This window comes from Carassius carassius, chromosome 16, assembly GCF_963082965.1.
Source record: "Carassius carassius chromosome 16, fCarCar2.1, whole genome shotgun sequence".
In the NCBI taxonomy this organism is placed as follows: Eukaryota; Metazoa; Chordata; class Actinopteri; order Cypriniformes; family Cyprinidae; genus Carassius; species Carassius carassius.
The window spans coordinates 12,057,774-12,081,454 of NC_081770.1; the positions used below are offsets into that span (position 1 = coordinate 12,057,774).

A 23,681-nucleotide genomic window follows, 5' to 3' on the forward strand; every position below is an offset into this window, starting at 1 on the left:
CATGATGGTGACTGTCCGAATGATGAGAAATGCTGCAGCAATGGATCCGGACATCAGTGTACAGCTCTACCTAAAGGTATGCTATACTGATGCTTTGGTCAGATTTTTTTTTTTTCTTCCCCCATTTTAGTTCAAGTTTTTTGTATAGCAATTCTTACGATGCAAATAATTACAAAGCAACTTTACAGAAAATTAAGTTTCTACAATATTTAGTAGTAGCTTATAAGTGGTGACTGTCAGTTTGTGCACATATGACAGGCTTTTTCAGAAGAATGAATACAAGATGTAGTCAAACAGACGATGAACACTATTGACTGCAATTATTATATGATGTAAATCCCGTGGCAAAACAGAGAAACCAATTGAGACCTCAATAGCATAGCTGCTGTTTCAACAAAGAAAAAAAAAATTAGTTTAACCCAAGCTAAAGAAGAATGTGACTGCAGTTGCATCTGATCAAATGCGCAATTTCAGAGATGCACTAGTTCTTCTGTGATCTGGTTTCCTTGTGTTTGTGTAACAGAAAAGCCAGGAGTGTGTCCAATGACTTTGGCTGGATTAAGAGGACCATGTGAAGAGTTGTGTGTCAGTGACTTTGACTGTCCGAGAAATGAGAAGTGCTGCAGCTCTATATGTGGAGGACGTTTATGTACACCTGCATCCTAAGGTATTCGTTCTGTTGATGCTTGGGTCCCCAACACACACGCACAAATTGAGTATCTTATCATTTGAAAAAACGAAAAAGTCAAAGTAACTAAATTTGGTCCATTTTACACCATACACAATTTTAATTTCATGGCTTTTCAAAATAATTTATAATACCTGGGAAATAACTTTTCTCTAAGAGTAAAGTTTGTGTTGCATGCGTTGAGTTTTCTGTAATGTGTTCAAATGCCTCTAAATGAAGGGACTAAAATTCAGTGCAGTGAAGCCTGGTCTGTGTCTCAAACCAAATGTGTGCTGATAACTCCTCCATGATTAATGTCCTTCCAGACAGAAGTGTGCCCCAGCCACCGGTGGACATGCATGCAGATAACGCCAACTTGTATACTGTAAAAGTTCTTTGATTGCACCCCCCCCCCCCCAATGTCGTACTTGAGGCATTTTTGGCTTCCTCAAATAAATCTGTTTAAAGGTCTGTGTGCATTTTGTTGTGTGGGCTTTTTTTTTTTTTTTTTTGTCATCACAGAGTCTGCCTGGATTTAATTTGTTAATTGCTCTTGGGGTTTTTCAATTCAAGTTTATTTGTATAGCGCCTTTTACAATACAAATCGTTACAAAGCAACTTTAAAGAAATTGTTTCTAGAATATTTAGTAGTAGCTTATGGTGGTTACTGTCAGTTTGTGCATGTTTGATAGGATTTTTAGAAAAAATTAATACAAGACGTAGTCAGCTAGACGATGAACATTATTAATATTAATTAATAATTATATGATGCAGTCACACATGTAGCAGTATTTGTAAATTCTGTTGTTGATTTAGGGTTAGCATCATCTGAGGTCCTCTGAGGGTCAGCATCATCTCTTCTCTGGTGTTCTACATTTATACCAAGTCCAAGACGTTTGGGGGTGATAGATTTATAAATATGATAGTACAAACTGAGAAAATTACTTTTGCACAAAATAGGGTAATTGTGACATGAGGACACCCAGAAACAGAGTTTCTAAAATGTATTGCATATGAAAGGAGGACTTCATCTCAACAAGGTCTGATGAGAATTGTAATTTTAAGTGATATTAACAAAACGAATAAAGACAAACAAAATTATATGAGGAAATTATTACGTTTAAGTTAACAAAGAATATAGAAGTATCATTACTTTATTAAACTGTCTTCCTGACTAGTAGGTGGCGCAAATTCGCGTTTTACTTTATTTTCCCAGACCGCCAAACACCAGAAGAAGAAAGAAGAGGCGCGGGCCTTACTGCGGTTACAAAACAAAGGATTTTCATCGTTTTTGAAGCGACACAGATCAGTTTTTTTATTTAAAGCAAACAGTATTTACATCTTCAAGACATGTATTCAGAGGACCAGGAAGAACGTAAATCGGTAAAGACGGAGTTTATAGAAGATTACAATGAGCTCAAAAGTGATCCAGAGCCCTTCAGAGTGAAACATGAAGATACTGAAGAACCAGTAGGTTGGTGTTTATTCCTCAATCTTCAGTAATGATGTTGTGAAATGTAGCATCTCTCTCTCCAGTCCTAATATAGAGTTATAATATTAACAGTGATACAGTGAAGCTCCAAAATGAAAATCCTGAGTTAAATATATATATATCAGTCTGGTATAAAGAACACATTGACATATAAAATGTGACAAAATAAATGTGCTGTTTGATTTGGTAATGGTTAGTGTCCCTATTGCATCATATATACATAACATAATTCTGCCTTATTCAGAAAATCTGAGAAAGAACCATTATTAGAAACTAATAATAAACCCTATAATAATGAATATCATATGTAAGCATACATTGTGTTTGTTCTTTGACCATAGGCACTGAAAAATAACCTCATATTTAAGAATAAAGAATAGTGATCCATTGTGTAAATAATGTTTAACATTTGAACATCTTATTCAAAATTGTTTTCACATTTTACAACTATTACATACAATGAAACCCAAATGTTTCTTTGTCAGCCAAACTCTGTTCTCCTGTCCCTTACCGAAATTAATATCCTCTGAGATTAATTAAAGTTAATATTTCAATAATTTAACAACACTCTTTAATATTGACAGTTCTCTGAAATGTATTAACATGACATTCAGGTTAACAAATAACATGTTATCTTTAAAGTGTTTTATTTTTACTGTTTAAAATTATACTCAAAAAAATTATATTGTAGATCAAATATATATTACATTCATTAAATGTTACTATGACAAGTACAAAAGTAATTGCTTTATGAATATAACTCAAATTGAAAAGACAAGGAAAGTTGTGTGATTGTATGAATGAGGAATGAAGCAATGGACAATTAACTGTGAGTGTCTGAGATATGTATCGTCTCTTGATGAGAACAGCATCCATGTACAGTACATCCAGTTCATACAATGATCGGCTACTGTACCAGTGACTTCAGCTCTCTCATCCAGTCTGAAACAGTGACTTTATGTGATGATCAATATATGTGGAAACATCACAAAAGCAAATCAAAGCCATATTACAACACTGGTGATGATGAGACACATGATTTCTTATCCAAATGTAAAAATAATATTCTTGGAGTAGCTGCTGACCTACTGTATGTCTGAGAAGACTGAATCAGAACAATACTTTAAGGTTTATGTTTTATAAAATGAATTACAAATTAGATTGATTAAAATATTAACATTTTAACTGCAAGAAGAATGTTTCTCAGTATGTATGTATGTAGCTTATTTAGGTGACAGAAACACTGGCTACATAGAAACTAAACAAGAGTTTATAAATGACACAAGGATAGCTAGCTTATAGTTATAGTCATATATGCAGTTATAGTCACCAGTAGCCTAACTATAGGGTAATCAAACTATTCAAACAGCAATTAATGCCCCACAAATTAAATGTATAAAAAGCTAAACACATAAAATTTTTTAAACTATATCACCCAAGGTTAGCATAGGTTATTCGCTTATTGTTTTGGTGTGTGCCTGGAATTAATCAAGCAAAATAGCTTACAGACGATTAATCATAATTGCACAAACTGCATTGTTTTGACACTGGTGAAGTGCTTCAATGCTTAAAACTGACACATCATTACCTGTTCATAATAACTAATCAAACAAGTAGCGATTTGATTAGCGTGCACCAGTGTTGCCAGATTGGATGGACGATTTCCAGCCCAAAAGCTCACAAAAACCCGCCCACTCCAACAAAAAACCGCCCAAAACTTTAACTAACAAAATAATGTGATACAACATGTAAGTCAAAGTCAAAGGTGTTAAGAGCCATTTTAACTCCTTAAAACTAAATAATAACGTTAGATAAATTTCCCATGGATCAAATGGTGGCAAATACATTAAAGACAATTACTGAATATGATTAAAATAGGTTATGCAAGCAGTCACCGTCAAAACATTTAATTGATTTACAATTGATTTACCGATACCCTCGAAAAAACATATGCATCATTTTCAATGTCAACAGTCAGAATTTTAAGTGATAGGAAAAAGCAACGTAATTAGGTATTTCACACTTGTTTCTGCACACATATAACAGTCAAAACTGTGTTGTCATTCATTGATAAATACTGTATGAAAATTAACAACAACAATAATAATCGCCATTCCAATCCATGGGTTTATCACTGAGATGGTATGTAAATTCATTTTCACAGCGGTCCACATGAGAAACAATACCGCACTAATAGGGGCTTTATTCTTTTGTGAAGTTCATATTGTAGAACATTACATTTGCACAGTCAAAACTAAGAAGATATACCAATCTGTACGGTTTAAAAGATAAAAGACAAGATCGTTTAGATATAGATTATATATAAATAGATTGTTATAAATTAAATAATTTAACTGTGCTCTATTTTAGGAGTTGCAGTAATATTAGAGTCTTGGTGTCATCTTTCCCTCAACAGGTGTAATTCACGTTTTGAGTGTTAAAACACTCTCCCACTCTTTACCATGTAACATATATTTAGGCATTATGATCACTCAAACAGTTCATACATTTAAAATTAGATCCGTTATTGCTCATGAATCATCACGTGTGTCTGTAGATCACTAGTGATTGGCTAAAAGTACGGCCGCGACGTCCACATCAGCATCAGCACCTCTGCACTGCAGTTTATAACAACGTGATGACTGTTCAGATGCATTATGCACACTTGAGCTTGTTTGTTAGCCAATTAGCCTATACAATTTATATTTTTGAAAACCGCCAAACTGACCCCAAACCAGCCCAAATTTTGTCCACCCGCCCAAGACAATTTTTACCCGCACAATCAAATTCAAAACCGCCCAATTGGGCGGGAAGCCGCCCAATCTGGCAACACTGGCGTGCACTGATATTTTCAGTTTCATTCGTTTGCGCTTTGTGTCAAGGACACGCCCACAACAAGGGAACTACTTAATATTCACGTAAACTCCACCCACGGGAACAGTTTTTCACGAGAACCGCATATTACAAAACACCGGCGCCAGACCAAAACTAACAGGGGGGCTCGCAATCAGCAACTATAACTTGCAAAACCAAGGCATAAAAACAACCAATATAGTAAGCGCACACACATACAACTGGTACAAAATGTCAGCTCATTTCCCATATAAAGTGAAGAAGAATAACACAAACTAATTAGTATTACCACAATCACATCGCAACAAAAACAAAATAGATTGACAATTATATGCTGTTAACATTTAAGCTTACGGAAATTAAATAAACGCATAACTTACCATTTAAAAAAACTGAAGGCAGAGCTTGCCTCATTAGCCCTAATCTCCGAGTTTGAGCCAACCAGTGTTTGCATAATGTCAGATGGTGTAGGCAATGCTGGATGAGAAGGCAGGGTGCTAATAAGGCTTTGCAGAAGCAGAACCGACGAGCCATTTTCTAATATCCATATTTTAAGCGATCAATAAAATGCTGTGAAAAAACAGTTAAGTTAAATATATATATATATATATATATATATATATATATATATAGATATATATAAAATCATAAATATATCATATATTTTTAGTGACAAGTTCACATTTCCATTACAAACACTTAGTGTCAGATACCTTAAAGGGATTGTTCACCCAAAAATTAAAATTCTATCATCGTTTACTCACCCTCAAGTTGTCACTCACCCTCAAGCACCCTCAAGTGTTCTGTTGAACACAAAGTAAGATATTTGGAAGAATGACAGAATCAAACAGATCTCGGTCCCCATTGACTTCCATAGTAGGAAAAAATAGTAGTCAATAGGGACCGAGATCTGTTTGGTTACGAACATTCTTCCAAATATCTTCCTTTGTGTTCAGCAGAACAAAGAAACTCATACTGGTTTGGAACAACTTGAGGGTGAGTAAACGATGATAGAATTTTCATTTTTGGGTGAACTATCCCTTTAAAGACATTGCTTTTGCTACATTGCTATGCCATTGCTACACTTTCTGCTATGACTGCTCCACAGACTTCTTCTTGCAGATTTTGCTCACACACAAACCTGGACCTGGAGATGGACACACACACACACTCAAACCCACAAACTTACTGACACACTCAAACACAGGCTCACACACTCAAACATTCAAAAAGACTCACACACACACTCACACACACAGGCTCACACACACACCAAACTGGACCTGGAGGTGGACACACAGACTCTGACACACACACACAGACACACACACACACACACACACAGAGACCTGGAGATTGAGGTCGACAAAAACCACCACACACCAACCTGAACCTGGAGATAATAATAGTATAATATCTAGTCTGGTGGCTGTGATATATATAAACCTACCAACGTCCGTTGCCATTATTTTTGGAATGACTGATCGCGAGAGGAAAAAAAATACATTTTAGTCGCATAACATCGATTAATGGAAACGCCGTCATTTCGCAATAGTTGTTTATCAATATTTAGAAAACAACACAAAAGTTTCGCGCGAATCTGTAATGGAAACGCGACAGCGCTTAACATAGACTAACTTCTCAGAGTTATGTGTTCATTACTAACCATTCAACTCCGGATTGATTCTGGAATCTTCGCTGGGGGAATAAGCATTAAGCCCCGGTGATCCGTCCTCTAACTAACACATGCTCATGTTTTGATTCAGATCGTGTTCGAAGAGGAGGGGCTAGTCGTGCATGCCTCCGTTGTCAGTTTGTGAGAGGGAGGGAGCAAGCAGCGCGCAGCTCTACAATAAAATACAATTGTACCCATATTATATAGTTTAAAAATCTGAATCAAACCGTGGCTGTCAGCACTGATATTGTGGCGAGCCGCCACAAATTAATGAATGTATGGGAAACCCTGGATATTTTATTGTTCTGCGATATATATTGCGATATGAAATCTAATAAAAAATTTTCTTACAAACAAAAATAGGGTGATCACACTTACATTTTCATTTTAAATGATTTAAACATCGACACCATCGTGTCAATTGATTAATATGCGCCAGGGAGAGAGAGCAAGACAGCGAAACTGGTTGTTTGAATTGGATAAACTACGACAGCATACACCGCACATCCTGCGATGTGATTATCGTGGAATCGTACATCGCGATATCGATGCTTAAACGACACATCGTGCAGCCCTAATATCAACTATATTTTCAAATTTTTATTATATTAATCAACAACCTCTTTGATGCCGGCCCTGCCCTGGGGTCTCATTTATAAAACTCTCCGTAGATATCATCCTAAAAGTGTACATAGGCACAAAAGCTGAATTTTGTGTACGCAAATATAATTTATGCATATGCTCACGCATTTGACACCATGTTTAACACAGTGAAAGTAGGGAAAGAGTATCCTTACTATGTTTTAGAATAAATATATGAAAATATCCATAAAAACAAAAGTAGTTCTCAGATATATTTTAGATGATCTCATTCTTTTACACTGGCCAAATAGAATTTCAATTATTTTATATTAAATGTATGCAGTTTTGCTGATAAGATACATATTTTAACTAGGGATGTGCACGGATAGTCGAACATTCGAATATTCGTTCTGCTCTAATTATTCGATAAATAAAAATGATATTCGATTTTCGCAAAAAAAAAGAAAAAAAAAAAGTTCACAATAAAACCTAATTTGGTCACTTTCTGTGATTTTCCACGGCATATTTGAAGGTGTATGCAAGCAAAAAATAATTAATGAATGATTAAGGGGCCATTCACATATCGCGCCTAATAAGGCGTGGAAAAGGCTATGCGCGCCGCTTTCTCCTTCTTTCCAAAGCGCTCGGGCAGAAGCGCTCCTGAGGCGACGCGTTCTCTCCATGAAGACGCGGAAATTTCAGCAAAGGATAAATGGATTTGCAGCACAAAAAAATTGCTTTCAGTAGCTCTGCTACTAAATTTATTTTAAAAAATGGCAATCCATATACAGCTATGATCAGCTGTTCCTTCATCTTGGCTGAGCTTTCAACGTTGTTACAGGAAAGGATGAAGCTGAATGTTTAGTTCTTGTCACATGACCTGCGCTTGCGGCATTCTGAAAGTTGAGATGTTTTTAACTCGATGCTGTGCGGACGCGCCTGGAAAAAACGGGTGCGCGGCTCACCGCGCGCGCATCGCGACTGCGTCGCTTCCATTATGAGCGCGCATACCGTGCGCCTACATTGGAAATAACGAACTTGAGCATGCAAAAGACGCGATATGTGAACACCCCCTAAAAGAACTGCGGTCTTCTACTTCAAATATGCCGTGGAGAATCACAGAAAGTGATCCAAGGACATTGTTGCAGCATCTCTCAAGCAACGAATAAACACCGCTAACTTGGAGAATGCAGTGAAAACTCCTCTTCTCGCGTCTGCCCTAGACCCTAGGCACAAACATCTCAGGTTTCTCGATGAAAACATGAGAGAAGTAAGAAAAAAAAAACTTTTTTGAACATTATCAGAACATTTTCCTTGATGCGAGTGGTGTTGATGCAGCCGCCATGATGAAGAAGATGCAATGCCCACTCGTCGGAAAAGGCTGAGCCAGTTCTCCAGCGATGATTACAGAGAGTCCAGCCGAGACGACTGGGAACAGTTCTTGCTGGAGCCATGTATTCCACCAGATGAGGATCCTATTCAGTGGTGAAACGAAAACACGAAGCGATTCACAAAACGTATTCGCTTAGCACACCGTTATTTGTGAGTCCCGCCAACGTCTGTGGCGTCAGAGCGTGTTTTCTCCGCGGCCGGCCTTATTGTTAACAGACTAAGGAGCCGACTTTCCCACGATCATGTTTACATGCCCGTATTTCTTAACAAGAACATTTGAAACAATAGAAAAAAAGCAAAAAAGATTTGCTGACAGTTTAAAAGTTAAGTGTAAGCTACATTCTGTACAATAGCCTAATTCTGCAGGCTGCTTTGTTTTTTCTTTGTTCACTTTTTTTTTTTTTTGCTTTTAATCTGTACTTTTGTTTGTTTGCACGCATTGTTAAAGGTTTTCAGCTACAAAACACGATGTGTAATGTTCAAGCTTATTGTAAGCTTGTTCAAAATGGAAAACAAATGTTGCTGAAAAATAACGTCTGACTCATTAAACTTAATTTAAATAAACGAATATTCAAATATTCGTTTTTGTGAGCTCAAATATTCGAATGTGATATTTGTGGAAAACGGCCATCCCTAATTTTAACGTATTTTAGCTATTTTAGTGGAAACTGTTAAGCCCATATTTATTGCAATGTATTGTCTGATTCGGCACATCACTGACAAAGTATTGTAAAAAGGAATCTTACCGTTTTCTCCTAGTTATGTCTTTCAAATATAGTGGAATTTTCTATAATGTTGTAGAGATGAATTTAGCCGACATTAACACCTCCATGGAGCTGTAGTTGTACAGTAGCCTAATCCAGCAGTGTCCGTCATGATATCGCAGTAAGTGTGCATCATAGATTGTTTTCGCTAAAATATTTCTCATAACATGTAATCTGTAGTTTAGTTTAAAGTTTAATTTTTGTGCACCTATAGCACTCCTCGCGGTCATTAAAAAAATAACATGTCACAGGAAAATTGTTTATTGTTAATGAAATTATGTAATCATGTTGTTTGTAAGTTTAAAATCGTTGTTTACTTCATTACTTTTCTCAGTCCGTGAAAAAAAATTTGTACGCATCGTTTATAATGTCTGTATGGTGCGTACATATTTACTCCAAGTTAATGTTTTTTATAAATCACTATATGTGCGTGGAAAATTGCCTACGCATATATGGGTGATTCTCATGAAATCCAGACATAGAAGGTGTCTAGCATCAGAATTTTTAAAATGCCCAAGCCAATTTTCTTTTTGCACATATAAGATTGAGGTCTGAACTTACTATAACCATTATTTTTAGAAGATTAAAAAAAATATTTCCTATATAATTTTTTTATGAAGTCCATAAATAATTATCATTACCGCAACATGACATTATATTTAATATGTGGTTAATTTTTTTTTTTTTGGCTAATGTTAAAGTAGACCCTTATTACCCATGCTCAAAGCTATGTAAAACTCTGGAGAGATTACTTTTTCATATTTATTTTTTTTTTTGTAATTTTCTTATTTTCTCTCATTACCGAAACATAGGCAAGGCAAGTTTATTTATATAGCACATTTCATACACAATGGTAATTCAAAGTGCTTTACATAAAAGAAAGTAAAATAATAATGAAGAAAAATAATAACAATAATAAAACAAGCAATTTTAAAACTTTTAAAATTATTAAAACTGTACTTATTTAAAATTAGTTTAAAACAGTTAGAAAATGATTTTACATAAAAAGAAATTAAAAAAACAGTGAAAATATATATTGCAATCAGTTCGGACATTGCACAGTGCTCATTCAATAAATGCACAGCTAAACAGATGAGTTTTAAGTCTAGATTTAAATGTGACTAGTGTTTTAGCACATCTGATCTCTTCTGGAAGCTGATTCCAACTGCGGGTGGCATAGTAACTAAAGGAGGACTGCCCTTGTTTTGTGTGAACCCTTGGTATTTCTAACTGACTCGATCCTAATGATCTGAGTGGTCTGTTAGGTTTATATTCAGTGAGCATATCTGAAATATATTTCGGTCCTAGGTCATTTAGTGACTTATATACGAGTAAAAGTACTTTAAAATCAATCCTAAATGTAACTGGAAGCCAGTGTAAGGACCTGAGGACTGGTGTGATATGCTCAGATTTTCTGGTTCTAGTCAGAATCCTGGCAGCAGCGTTCTGGATGAGCTGCAGCTGTCTAATGGTCTTTTTGGGAAGGCCGGTGAGGAGCCCATTACAATAGTCCACCCTGCTGGTGATGAAGGCATGAACAAGTTTCTCCAAGTCTTGGCTGGAAACAAAAGATCTAATTCTTGCAATGTTTTTAAATGATAGTATGCTGATTTAGTTACTGCTTTGACATGACTATTGAAACTAAGGTCTGTCTCCAGAATCACACCAAGATTCCTGACTTGATTATTAGTTGTTTGACCCCTAGAGTTAAGGTATGCATTCACCTTGAACACTTCATCTTTGTTTCCAAATGCAATGACTTCAGTTTTTTCCTTGTTTAACTGAAGAAAGTTCTGGCACATCCAGCTATTAATTTCATCAATGCATTGGTAGAGGGAGTCAATTGGGCTGTAGTCATTTGGAGATAAGGCTAGGTAAATCTGGGTATCATCAGCATAGCTGTGATAGGCAATTTGGTTCTTTCTCATTATTTGACTTAGTGGAAGCATATACAGGCTAAACAAGAGCGGTGCAAGAATTGATCACATACGTGATGATTTACAATTTCTTTTATTTAATTGTTTTACTAAAAGATACCATACACATTTGTCATGTAGCAGACCTTAAATAAGTAGTGTTGTATAATATGTATACATTTTAAAACAAAATATGATTATCTAATTATTGCTTAATTTGTAAAAAATATACATGTTGCAATAATGAAAATGCCATTTCGATAATGAGGATCAATGTTTTGGAAATGAGATTTAGCTCACAAATTCACTGTTGACAAAGGGGTTTGATGCCTAACCCTATTTTACAAATTTAAAACACATACAATTTTTTAAATAACATTTATTTCATAAACAGTGTTTCATTTTCTCATTTATCTTAATCATCACAGTACCATGCCTTGTGTTAACATGTTACAATCTTATGCTCTTCTTAAGAATCATGTCACGTAGCCTACATTGTACAGTCGTGGCCAAAAGTTTTGAGAATTACATAAATATTAGTTTTCAAAAAGTTTTCATGCTAAACTGCTTTTAGATCTTTGTTTCAGTTGTTTCTGTGATGTACTGAAATATAATTACAAGCACTTCATACGTTTCAAAGGCTTTTGTCGACAATTACATGACATTTATGCAAAGAGTCAGTATTTGCAGTGTTGGCCCTTCTTTTTCAGGACCTCTGCAATTCGACTGGGCATGCCCTCAATCAACTTCGGGGCCAAATCCTGACTGATAGCAACCCATTCTTTCATAATCACTTCTTGGAGTTTGTCAGAATTAGTGGGTTTTTGTTTGTCCACCCACCTCTTGAAGATTGACCACAAGTTCTCAATGGGATTAAGAACTGGGGAGTTTCCAGGCCATGTACCCAAAATTTCAACATTCTGGTCCCCGAGCCACTTAGTTATCACTTTTGCCTTATGGCACGGTGCTCCATCGTGCTGGAAAATGCATTGTTCTTCACCAAACTGTTGTTGGATTGTTGGAAGAAGTTGCTGTTGGAGGGTGTTTTGGTACCATTCTTTATTCATGGCTGTGTTTTTGGGCAGAATTGTGAGTGAGCCCACTCCCTTGGATGAGAAGCAACCCCACACATGAATGGTGTCAGAATGCTTTACTGTTGACATGACACAGGACTGATGGTAGGGCTCACCTTTTCTTCTCTGGACGAGCCTTTTTCCAGATGCCCCAAACAATCGGAAAGGGGCTTCATCGGAGAATATGACTTTGCCCCAGTCCTCAGCAGTCCATTCACTATACTTTCTGCAGAAGATCAATCTGTCCCTGATGTTTTTTTGGGAGAGAAGTGGCATCTTTGCTGCCCTTCTTGACACCAGGCCATCTTCCAAAAGTCTTGGCCTCACTGTGCGTGCAGATGCGCTCACACCTGCCTGCTGCCATTCCTGAGCAAGCTCTGCACTGGTGGCACTCCGATCCCGCAGCTGAATCCTCTTTAGAAGACCATCCTGGCGCATGCTGGAGTTCCTTGGATGCCCTGAAGCCTTCTTTACAAGAATTGAACCTCTTTCCTTGAAGTTCTTGATGATCCTATAAATTGTTGATTTAGGTGCAATCTTAGTAGCCACAATATCCTTGCCTGTGAAGCCATTATTATGCAACGCAAAGATGGCTGCACGCGTTTCTTTGCAGGTCGCCATGGTTAACAATGGAAGAACAATGATTTCAAGCATCACCCTCCTTTTAACATGTCAAGTCTGCCATTCTAACCCAATCAGTCTGACATAATAATCTCAAGCTTTGTGCTCGTCAACATTCTCACCTGAGTTAACAAGACGATTACTGAAATGATCTCAGCAGGTCCTTTAATGACAGCAATGAAATACAGTGGAAAGTTTTTTTTGGGATTAAGTTCATTTTCATGGCAAAGAAGGAATATGCAATTCAGCTGATCACTCTTCATAACATTCTGGAGTATATGCAAATTGCTATTATAAAAACTTAGGCAGCAACTTTTACAATTTCCAATATTTATGTAATTCTCAAAACTTTTGGCCACGACTGTAGTACTAACAATTATACAACCATTAGTATACATTTTCTCATTCTAGTTAAACATACAACCATGTGATGAGAACTTTTTCAATGTAACATATCATCATGTGGTCTTGAGAAACATTTAAATGTAACAGCATCATGTGCTCTTGTAAAAATATTTTAGTTTAGCTAAAACACTTTTTGGTCCTGACATTGAACCACACAACCTTTTTCTGAGAATAATTTAATGTGAAGAACTTGAATAGCAGCAACTCGATTTATGAGTTGGTCAAACAACTAAAACAAACAACTGGAACGAAACTGGAAATAAAGATTGGTTGCTTTGTACCAATCTTTATTTGTGTCTAGTTCCTGTCTGTTATTTTATTCATTTCCAAAGGAATTTTCTGTCTCACTAAATGAAGATGTTGGGGTTAGATCTAGAAGTGCTTGCTCTTGCTTTTTTTTTCTGTAATATTTTGCCGAATTTGTCTTCCAAATTTTTTTTCTCTCATGCTGGAATGGTGTGTGTGTGTGTGTGTGTGTGTGTAAGCACGCACACATGTGTTTGTGTGATGTGTGTGAAAGAGAGTGTGTGTATCTAAAATATAGTGTATACTGTACAATTATTGTCAGCCTTCACATTTGCATGTCAGCATCTGTGTGTGTGTGTGTGTGTACTTATGTTTCTGTGCGCGTGCATGTGTCTGTGTGGGGATGAGTGCAAGTGTTGGTCAAAACAATTAATCCAAGTTATATTTTATCCCTATTATCACCCTGACCTTTCTCTCTCCTTTCATCTGTACTCCTCAAGTAACACTGGATTACTGTATATTTTTCCCCTATGCTTTGCCAGCCTGTCTTTCTCTGATGCCCTTTTCTTTTCGACTGATGCTTGCCTGTAACAAAATATACAATATCCATCTTGATTAAATGTAACATTTCGTAAAAAAGACATAAAAATTCATTGTTTCACAGTAGGGCTGTCGAGATAACCGCAATATTGTAATACCGCGCTATTGACAAGCAAACCGCAGAGGAAAGATAGCAACCACAGAAACCGCGGCAACCGCAGTGTTCAGGGTTTTTTTTTTTATTAGGCCGTGGCCTTCTTGTTTTTTCTATTTGTCACTGTGCATTCAATGTTAAATAAATTAATGATACAATATGGTTACGACTGTAATTTTCTCTCGAGCCGTTGTAGCTTTATGGTGCTTCTTTTGTTTTGAATAGGCCGGCTGAAACGGTGGGAGACGCTCGATCTCGTCCCAAAACCTAATGTCACCTCGCCAATTTGTGAACATTTCGGCTTTCAACCCAAGCCAGCGAATTTAGTCCAAATTTAGTTCCTGTGACACGGCAATACATCTAATTTGAGGTCATCGGGGCCTTCTAAAACGCTTATTGTGAAAAACACTTAACGTGGCTTAATGTACTAATACAGTGATATTAACAGACCAAACTCACTTAACATCATATTAATAAAGTATACTATCTACAAAAAAATCAGATGATCCCTGAATATGAATTCAACGCGTTTAATAACACGTTAAGCCTTTTCCTCCCATAGAAAACCATCATAAGGCTTAACGTGTTATTAAACGACTTTCATTCATATTCAGGACTCACAGTTTTTTTTTTTTTTTTGTACGTAGTATACATTATTAGTATAATGTTTAGTGAGTTTGGTTTTTAAAAATCACTGTCTTAGTACATTAAGCGTTTTCTTATAACGGTTTTCTATGGGAGGAAAAGGCTAACGTGCTATTAAACGAGTTGCATTCATATTCAGGGCCCATCTGATTTTCTATAAATAGTATACTTTATTAGTATGATTTTAGTTCGTTTGGTCTGTTAATATCACTGTCTTAGTACATAAAGCCATGTTAAGCGTTTTTCACGGTAAGCATTTTAGAGTGTCCTGCATCTTTAATGCATGAGCTTTCTGCATGAGGAGTGCATCGACTCCAGCGCGAATCCACTGTCCTGGTTGGCCAGTGGTGGCGCGATAATCAGTCTAGATTTCCGCTGCTGTCCAAAGTCGTGCAAATACATGTGTAATACGTGTTAGAACTCTGATTTCTTTAAAAAAAAAAAAAAAATGTTGTTTGAAAACACATGTTCTTATTGCTGTTTGGCATTTAAAAATAAACAAAAATGTTTTAAAACGTGTCTCTCTGTCAGTTAAAAAAAAGCAACCACATATGCTACATAACTCAACGATAAAGGTTTGTATGCAGCAAAATCAGGATAAATTAGGTATGTTAAAAAAACCCGGCGGTAATACCGCATATCGCGCTATTGAGCCACCCATAATAACCGCAGGGGAAATTTCTTAACTGTGACAGCCCTACTTCACTGTAAAAATATTAAATAATATTACATTTATAGTAAATGGCCTATACTGCATTCATTCTGTTTTTTTGTGGAAGCACTTGAAAAAAATGAAAAATTTGTGACCCCTGCTGGGGGGGTTGTAATAGCTATTTTGTTTACGCAATCTGTTCAAGAAGTGTTCAAGGCAACATCAAGTTATATTGAAATTAGCAAGAGTTATAGTGCACGTTCCTCCTTCATAAGTCTGTTTCTAATTACCGAAACATTGAGTATCTCCACTGCAACAGGCCTTCAATTGTTGCGGTGAATGATAATGGTGTTGGGGAGGATAAGCGACCTTAAACAGTTTTGCTTACTATGGAAGCTAAATAAGGGTTAGCTAAACTTTCCCCCTCTTCTTATATTTAGACCATAATGGGGTATATAGTGGGGGTGTGCATGGATAGTCGAACATTCGAATATTCGTTTTGCTCTAATTATTCGATAAATAAAAATTATATTCGAATTTCGAAAATACAAAAAAAGTTCACAATAAAACCTAATTTGGTCACTTTCTGTGATTGTCCACGGGATATTTGAAGATGTATGCAAGCAAAAAAAAAATGAATGAATGAATAAGGGGCCGTTCACATATCACGGCTAAAAACGTGAGGAAAACGCTAGGCGCGCCGCTTTCTCCTTCTTTCCAAAGCGCTCAGGCTCCTGAGGTGTCTGCCATTGCTAAGCAACAATGACGCGCTCTCTCCATGAAGACGATTTCAGCAAAGGGTAAATGGATTTGCAGCACAAAAAAATCGCTTTTAGTTGCTCTGCTACTAAATTTATTTCAAAATGGCAATCCATATACAGCTATGATCAGCAGTTCCTTCATCTTGGCTGAGCTTTCAACGTTGTTACAGGAAAGGATGAAGCTGAATGTTTAGTTCTTGTCACATGACCTGCGGTGCGCTTGCGGCATTCTGAAAAGTTGAGATGCATCGCATCGTGCATCGCGACCGCGTCGCTTCCATTATGTGCATTCATACCGCGCACCTACATTGGAAATAACGAACTTGAGCGCTAGACAAGACACAATATGTGAACGGCAACTAAGAACTGCGGTCTTCTACAGTACTTCAAATATGCCGTGGAGAATCACAGAAAGTGACCGAATTCAAGAACATTGTTGGGGCATCTCTCAAGCAACGAATAAACACTGCTAACTTGGAGAATGCAGTGAAAACTCCTCTTCTCGTGTCTGCCCTAGACACAAACATCTCAGGTTTCTCGATGAAAACATGAGAGAAGTAAGACAAAAAATTTTTTTTTGAACATTATCAGAACATTTTCCTTAATGTGAGTGGTGCGGATGCAGCCGCCGTCACCAACGATGAAGAGGATGCAATGCCCACTCGTCGGAAAAGGCTGAGCCAGTTCTTTAGCGATGATTACAGAGAGTCCAGTCGAGACGACTGGGAACAGTTCTTGCTGGAGCTATGTATTCCACCAGATGAGGATCCCATTCAGTGGTGAAACGAAAACACGAAGCGCTTCACAAAATGTATTCGCTTGGCACACCGTTATTTGTGAGTCCCGCCAACGTCTGTGCCTTCTGAGCGTGTTTTCTCCGCGACCGGCCTTATTGTTAACAGACTAAGGAGCCGACTTTCCCACGATCATGTTTACATGCCCGTATTTCTTAACAAGAACATATAAAACAATAGAAAAAAAAGCAAAAAAGATTTGCTGACAGTTTAAAAGTTTCAAAGTTAAGTGCAGGTTGCGTTCTACAATAGCCTAATTGCTGCAGGCTTCTTTACATTTTTTCTTTGTTTTTGTTTTTTTTGCTTTTAATCTGTACTTTTGTTTGTTTGCACGCATTGTTAAAGGTTTTCAGCTACAAAACACGATGTGTAATGTTCAAGTTTATTGTGTGTAAGCTTGTTCAAAATGACGGAAACAATAAATGTTGCTGAAAAATAACGTCTGTCTCATTAAACTTAATTTAAATAATTGAATATTTGAATATTCGTTTTTTGTGAGCTCAAATATTCAAATGTGATATTTGTGGAAAACGCCCATCCCTAGTATATAGTAATCAAAAAATTTAAATGGCAACATTTTTTTTAACTTCACAAACTCATGTTTCGGTAATGAGAACTAAAAAGTTGTGTAGGTACTATGACAAACAAAATTTTAACTTTTATCTGGAGAAAAATTTTAACTTTTATCTGGAGAAAAAAAAAATAAGAAATGCTTACCTGGTAGCCATCTTGAGTGCCACAGTCAATTATGTCCCTTCCAACAAAACTCCTCAAATGTTACTTCCTTGAGGACTTAAACAATGATTGACCTCGAAAATGTTACTTCCTTGAGGACTTAAACAATGATTGACAATTGTTGCGGAGGATGAGAAAATTGGTTTTGGACATTTTATATTCCTTATTGTTTTTACTACATTTACCAATGATCACCAAATACCACATGTTTATTTACTGTATATGTTTATAGTATAACATGCACTGAAGCTTTTTATTATTTATATTTTTTAATTATGAAAAATTCCACCTCGAACTCAAATCCAGTCATGGACACGTTGTGGTAATGAGAAATTTTCCCTTAAATGTGAAGTTATTTATGATGTCATTTGAAATCATGTGCAAAATAGTAGATGAAGAGATGTTTATAACTGTATCCTTCTTTTTTTTTTTTGATAGCATTTACTTTTATCATCAAAATGTTTCATGACACCTCATAAGTCTGATTTCGCGAGAATCGCCCATATTATGCCATTTTGTGCATACGTAAGGTTTATAAATGAGACCCCTGGAGTTTACTGTAGAAATGTGACTGAGTCTGGCACACACTAGCATGTCCACTATTGGCCTGAAACGCAGATAATCATCATTTTGTGTAACAACTGTAGCAAATGTCCTTTCCTTTCTCATTTCTATCATGTTTTTTTTTTTTTTACGAAAAATTAACTTTGAATTTTAATTTTAGGCTTGAAGGAAGAGAGTGAGGAGAGCAAAGAACTGAATGAAGCAGAGGAGAAACATCAAGTCGAAACTGAAGATGAATCTTTGAGTTGCTCACAGCAAACAAGAGGCAAAAAATCTTTCAGCTGCTCTCAATGTGGAAAGAGTTTCTTGTCCAAGAAAGGTGTTACGTATCACATGAAAACTCATACTGGAGACAAACCGTACACATGTGACGAATGTGGCAAGAGTTTTATACAAGCAGAAGCTCTTAAATTACACCAGAAAACACACAGCGGTGAGAAGGATCATGTGTGCTTTGATTGTGGGAAGGCGTTTGCTACTCTTGCTGTACTGAAACTGCATCAGAGAATCCACACTGGAGAAAAACCTTACAAGTGTTCACACTGTGAAAAGAGATTTAAACAATCAGGACATCTAAAGGTACATGAGAGTATCCACACTGGAGAAAAACCGTACGATTGCGATCAGTGTGGGAGGAGTTTTACACAAGCATATGGTCTTAAAGTACATCAGCAGTCTCATTCAGAAAAAAGAGGATATAAATGTGATCAGTGCGGTAAAATATTTGCTAGGGCATCATACTTGAAGAAGCACCTAAAAATTCATTCAGAGGAGAAGCCTCACCTGTGTACTTTGTGTGGAAAGAGCTTTATATGGCTGGATGATTTAAAAGTACACCAGAAAAGACACAGTGGTGTGAAAATTCATGCGTGCTTAAAGTGTGAGAAGTCCTTTAGTTCAGATCATCAACTGAAACAGCACCAGACAATTCACACTGGAGAAAAACCTTAAATTGGAGAACAAACTGCATTAGTGTTTACACTGTGACAATATTAAACTAGCCGGGCTCATTTATTCTGCTTGTAGTAAAAATTATTTCATGATTTTTTTTGTCATATTTGAGCAGTAATTATATATGTATCATTATAACGCTTAATAAATGAAAAGGGTGAAACCCTTATTTTACCCCAAACATGGGTGTAGTGTCAAGTCCACATGTACAATACATGCATACAGAGAATTGAAATTGCGATACTCTCTGGCCCTTGGTGCATACAGATACAGTAGAACCTTAAATACAGATAATAAAATATAAACTATGCAAATATACAAATAGGTTATGTAAAAAGAAATATAAGTAAAGCAGCACGTCACATGGCAGACAAGGTGCAAACCAGTGACTCAAACATTGCAGATATAATAATGACTAATGGAAAAGAGCTTATTCAGTCTGATGAAATTGTCAAAAATCTCAGAGAGCAGTTCTTAATTTAAACTGACAGAAGAGGTAGTTGAATGAGGTCATTTAACTGCTGAATGAGGTAGTGAGCAGACCAATGCTGCACAAAGTGTCTGGTGCAGGCCCTAGTGTGTTAGTGGGAGCTGGGGACTAAGGTTCAGAGTTCAGTGGTGCATGAGAAAAAAGAGGGGAGTGGGGCAAGGTGCAGTCTCCTCCCTGATGGCAGCAGACTGAAGAAGCTCTGTGTCGGGTGGGTGGGATCACCTGTGATACAGAGGGCTTTGCGGGTGAGACGGGTTCCATAAATGTCCTGGAGGGAGGGGAGAGAGACACCAATGATCTTCTCAGCTGCTTTTACTATACATTGTAGGGTCTTCCTGCAGGACGCGTTGTAGGCGCCAAACCACACCATGATGTAGCTAGTCCGGATGCTCTCGTAGAAGGTGTACATGATGTGTGTTGAGGCTCTGGCTCTTCTCAGTTTGCGGAGGAAGTAGAGATGCTGCTGTGATTTCTTGGCCAGTGCTGTGGTGTTGTGAGTCTAGGAGAGGTCCTCTGTGATGTGCACTACTAGGAACTTGGTGCTGCTCACTAGGGCTGTGCGATATGGACAAAAAAACCTATCACGTTTTTTTTTTTTTTAATTTTGCGATTTCGATTTTAATCACAATTTTGACACACACAGACATGTTTTACAGTCATAAATGCATTGAGTATAAATTTGAAAAATATTTCCAAAAGAAAACCAACGAGAGCTTTATCAAAAAGTTGTAATGTCTCTAGAACAGACATAAATCAAAATAATCACTAAGTAAAGATGTCAAACAAAATGTCTAGCCATATAGCAAAAAATAAATTAATAAAATAAAACCCGTGTCCAGGGATTTTTTTTTTTTTTTTTTTGCCATGCATTGGTCATAGAGCTCATTGTAGCGGTGCCTCAGGTGTTGAAATATATTTGTTATACATTATACAGGTTCACACATACTTCGTGCACTTAAAATGTGCACTTAAAATGTGTCTCCTCTCGCTCAACCTGTGTCTTGTGCACTCACAACTCTCTCTATGCTCATGCGCTTAATAATAAATCTTTTTGCACCTTTCTTTTTCTAACCTTTTCTGTTCACATCTTTTACCGCATGCAGTGTGAACGTTCTGATCTGTTAACATGGGCTCAAAAAAAAAAACTGTGTGTGAACCTACAGTTAGACATATTCCCAGTCTGTTCTGCTCTCGTGCTCCTCTTAGGCGTGCTGTATTCTTATTGGTTCAGATAGCATACTGCGGGAGGTCGAGGCCTTGGAAAATCGTGCACGCTCAAATCGTGATATTATTATGGTTTTGATTAATCGCACAGCCCTACTGCTCAATCTCTCCAAAGTTGCACCATTGATGGTCAGAGGAGCATGTTGAGTGTGCACTTTCCTGAAGTCAACAACAATCTTCTTCGTCTTCTCCACATTTAGAGAGAGATTTTTGTCACTGCACCACCCGGCCAGGTGGCTCACCTGGCTCCTGTAGTTTGTCTCATCTTTGTTGCAAATGAGACCCACCACAGTCATGTCATCCACAAACTTAAAAAATAGATTGGAGTTGTGTGACCGTGTGCAGTCGTGGGTCACCAGAGTGAAGAGGAGGGGGCTCAGCACACATCTTTGGAGGGCACAAGTGTTCAGTGTGATGGTGCTGGATGTGTTTGCTGCCGACCCATACTGCCTGAGGTCTAGCAGTCAGAAAGTCTAACAGCCTGTTGCACAGCGAAGTGTTGAGCTCCAGCTGGACCAGTTTGTGAATGAGCTGTTGAGGGATTTTGTTGAATGCTGAACTGAAGTCTATGAACAGCATTCTGACATGTGAGTATTTTTTCTCTAGATGTTTGAGTGCTGAGTGGAGGGTAGTGGCGATGGCATCATCGGTGGGGTGCTAGACGGATATGCAAACAGGAAGGGGTCCAGGGAGGGCGGAGGGCAGACTTGATTTGTTTCATGACTAGCCGTTTAAAGAACTTCATTAGAATAGGGTTAAGTGCAACAGGACGGTAGTCATTGAAGCAAGATGGAGACGGCTTCTTTGGGACTGGAATTATGGTGGTAGCTTTGAAGCATGCGTGAACAAAAGCCTGACTAAGTGAGATGCTGAAAATGTCTGTGAAGACATCAGTGAGTTCTCCTGCACAGTCTCTCAGTACACTCCCAGGAATACTTTCAGGACCCGGAGCTTTGCGTGCATTGATCCTGCTGAAGGATCACCTCTGCTGTCTGGGGTCAGCTTCATCACCTGGTCACCGGGAGGAGGTGGAGTCATCTGTGCCGTGATGCTCTTTTGTGCCTCAAAACGAGTGAAGAAGGCATTCAGCTCGTTCAGCAGAGAGATGTTGCTGTTACAGGTCCACGGTGGGGGCTTGTAGTCCATAATGGTCTGTATCCCCTGCCACAGTCTCTGCTGTCACTGAAACGATGGGCTATCCTCTTGGATGCCGTTGGATAGTTTGACCCTGGCTGTCCTCAGGCCCAACTCATCTCCAGCTCTGAAGGCAGCATTCCATGTCATTAAGGAGTCTGTAGATCTCCCCCTGATGGGCTTTGTGACTGTAGCATCATCAGTACACTTAGTGATGTAGGCAGTGACAGTCTCTGAATACTCTTGGAGGTCTGTGGAGTTAATGTATGTGGCAGCCTGCTTAAACATATTCCAGTGAGCGGTGTCAAAACAGTCTTGAAGAGCCTCTGATGACCCTCCTGGCCACACTTGTATCTGTTTGTGACTTTAATGAGATGAACCAGGCATTAGCATGACTGAGGCACCGAGGTTGGGGAGGGGGCGGGCCTTGTAAGCTCCTTTCTGGGTGGTGTAGACAAAATCCAAAATGTTTTTACCTTGTGTTGGAAAGTTAATGTTGTTGGTGTATTTTTTGGAAACGTGTGGAGTTTAACCCTAAAAAAGTGGTTCTGCCAACAACGAGCAGTATGACGGTATGCATGTTTAAAGACAGGTAGACACTATGAAGACTCACAAAAACACGACTCACAATACAAAAAACATGAAAACAACATTCTGACGGAGATAGAGAAGCCATCTTGAGGAAGTATTATTGTCTGTCTACATAATTAACGGTCCCTCAAAAATGAGAACTGAACTTCCAGGATCCCAGAATCCTTTGAAACTTATTGATATATGGAAGGCCAAGTTGGGTGATGGCTGAACATGCAAAACTATGTCTGTTAAATGAACATCTTAAAGATCAAGCATGACATTTCACAGATATACAAGTGCTATCTGGGATAATAAACTCAGAAAAGAGACTTGAAAATGTAGGACATTCTAATGATAAGCTGCTTTTTTGACAAATTTTAATGGCACTGTATTTGAAAAAGTAATGTGTAGTCTGGTAAATGCAATCTTCAAACAATGTTTATTAGAGTTGATTAATTTGTATAGTGTTTTTAAAATCCTTTTATTTAAATTGTACAGTATTTAGCATTAACATTAAATAAGACGCTATATACACAATATACATCAATATATTATTAAAATGTATTAAAGTTCATCAGTCATGAGCAGTGAGTGATTTTTCAGTTTTTATTTTATTTTTAAAAAATTTGTATAAATAATAAAGCTATAGGTCATCCAGAAATGAAAATTGTCATCTATCTGTCAGTTTTGTCATAGTGTTTTACTTTTATACCATCATTTATTCACTCTCAAGTTTTTTTAAACCTGAATGAGTTTCTTTCTTCTGTTGAACATAAAA

General features: G+C 37.4%; 2 protein-coding genes across 3 annotated transcripts in view; both read left to right on the plus strand.

The window, feature by feature from the left end:
* Positions 1 to 23,681, plus strand: part of LOC132159557 (balbiani ring protein 3-like) — a 286,577-nt gene that overhangs the window by 157,683 nt on the left and 105,213 nt on the right. The gene's annotated exons all lie outside the window — the stretch shown is intronic.
* On the plus strand, positions 1,896 to 21,827 carry LOC132159569 (zinc finger protein 239-like). 2 transcript variants are annotated; one of them, XM_059569130.1, is made up of 3 exons: positions 1,896 to 2,141; positions 18,692 to 19,110; positions 21,803 to 21,827. In XM_059569130.1, exons 1-3 carry the CDS (start codon positions 2,018 to 2,020, stop codon positions 21,815 to 21,817), a joined length of 558 nt encoding a protein of 185 aa, XP_059425113.1. In that variant the 5' UTR covers positions 1,896 to 2,017; the 3' UTR covers positions 21,818 to 21,827. The 2 variants fall into 2 exon arrangements, with proteins under 2 accessions (XP_059425113.1, XP_059425112.1); XM_059569129.1 differs by lacking the exon at positions 21,803 to 21,827 and having other exon boundaries at positions 18,692 to 19,693.

Bases quoted from the DNA above. Each gene is read 5' to 3' on its own strand.
- LOC132159569 (XM_059569129.1), top strand. From the start codon at position 2,018: ATGTATTCAGAGGACCAGGAAGAACGTAAATCGGTAAAGACGGAGTTT. The intron at 2,142-18,691 runs GTTGGTGTTTAT...TTTTAATTTTAG, and splicing joins AGATACTGAAGAACCAGTAG to GCTTGAAGGAAGAGAGTGAG.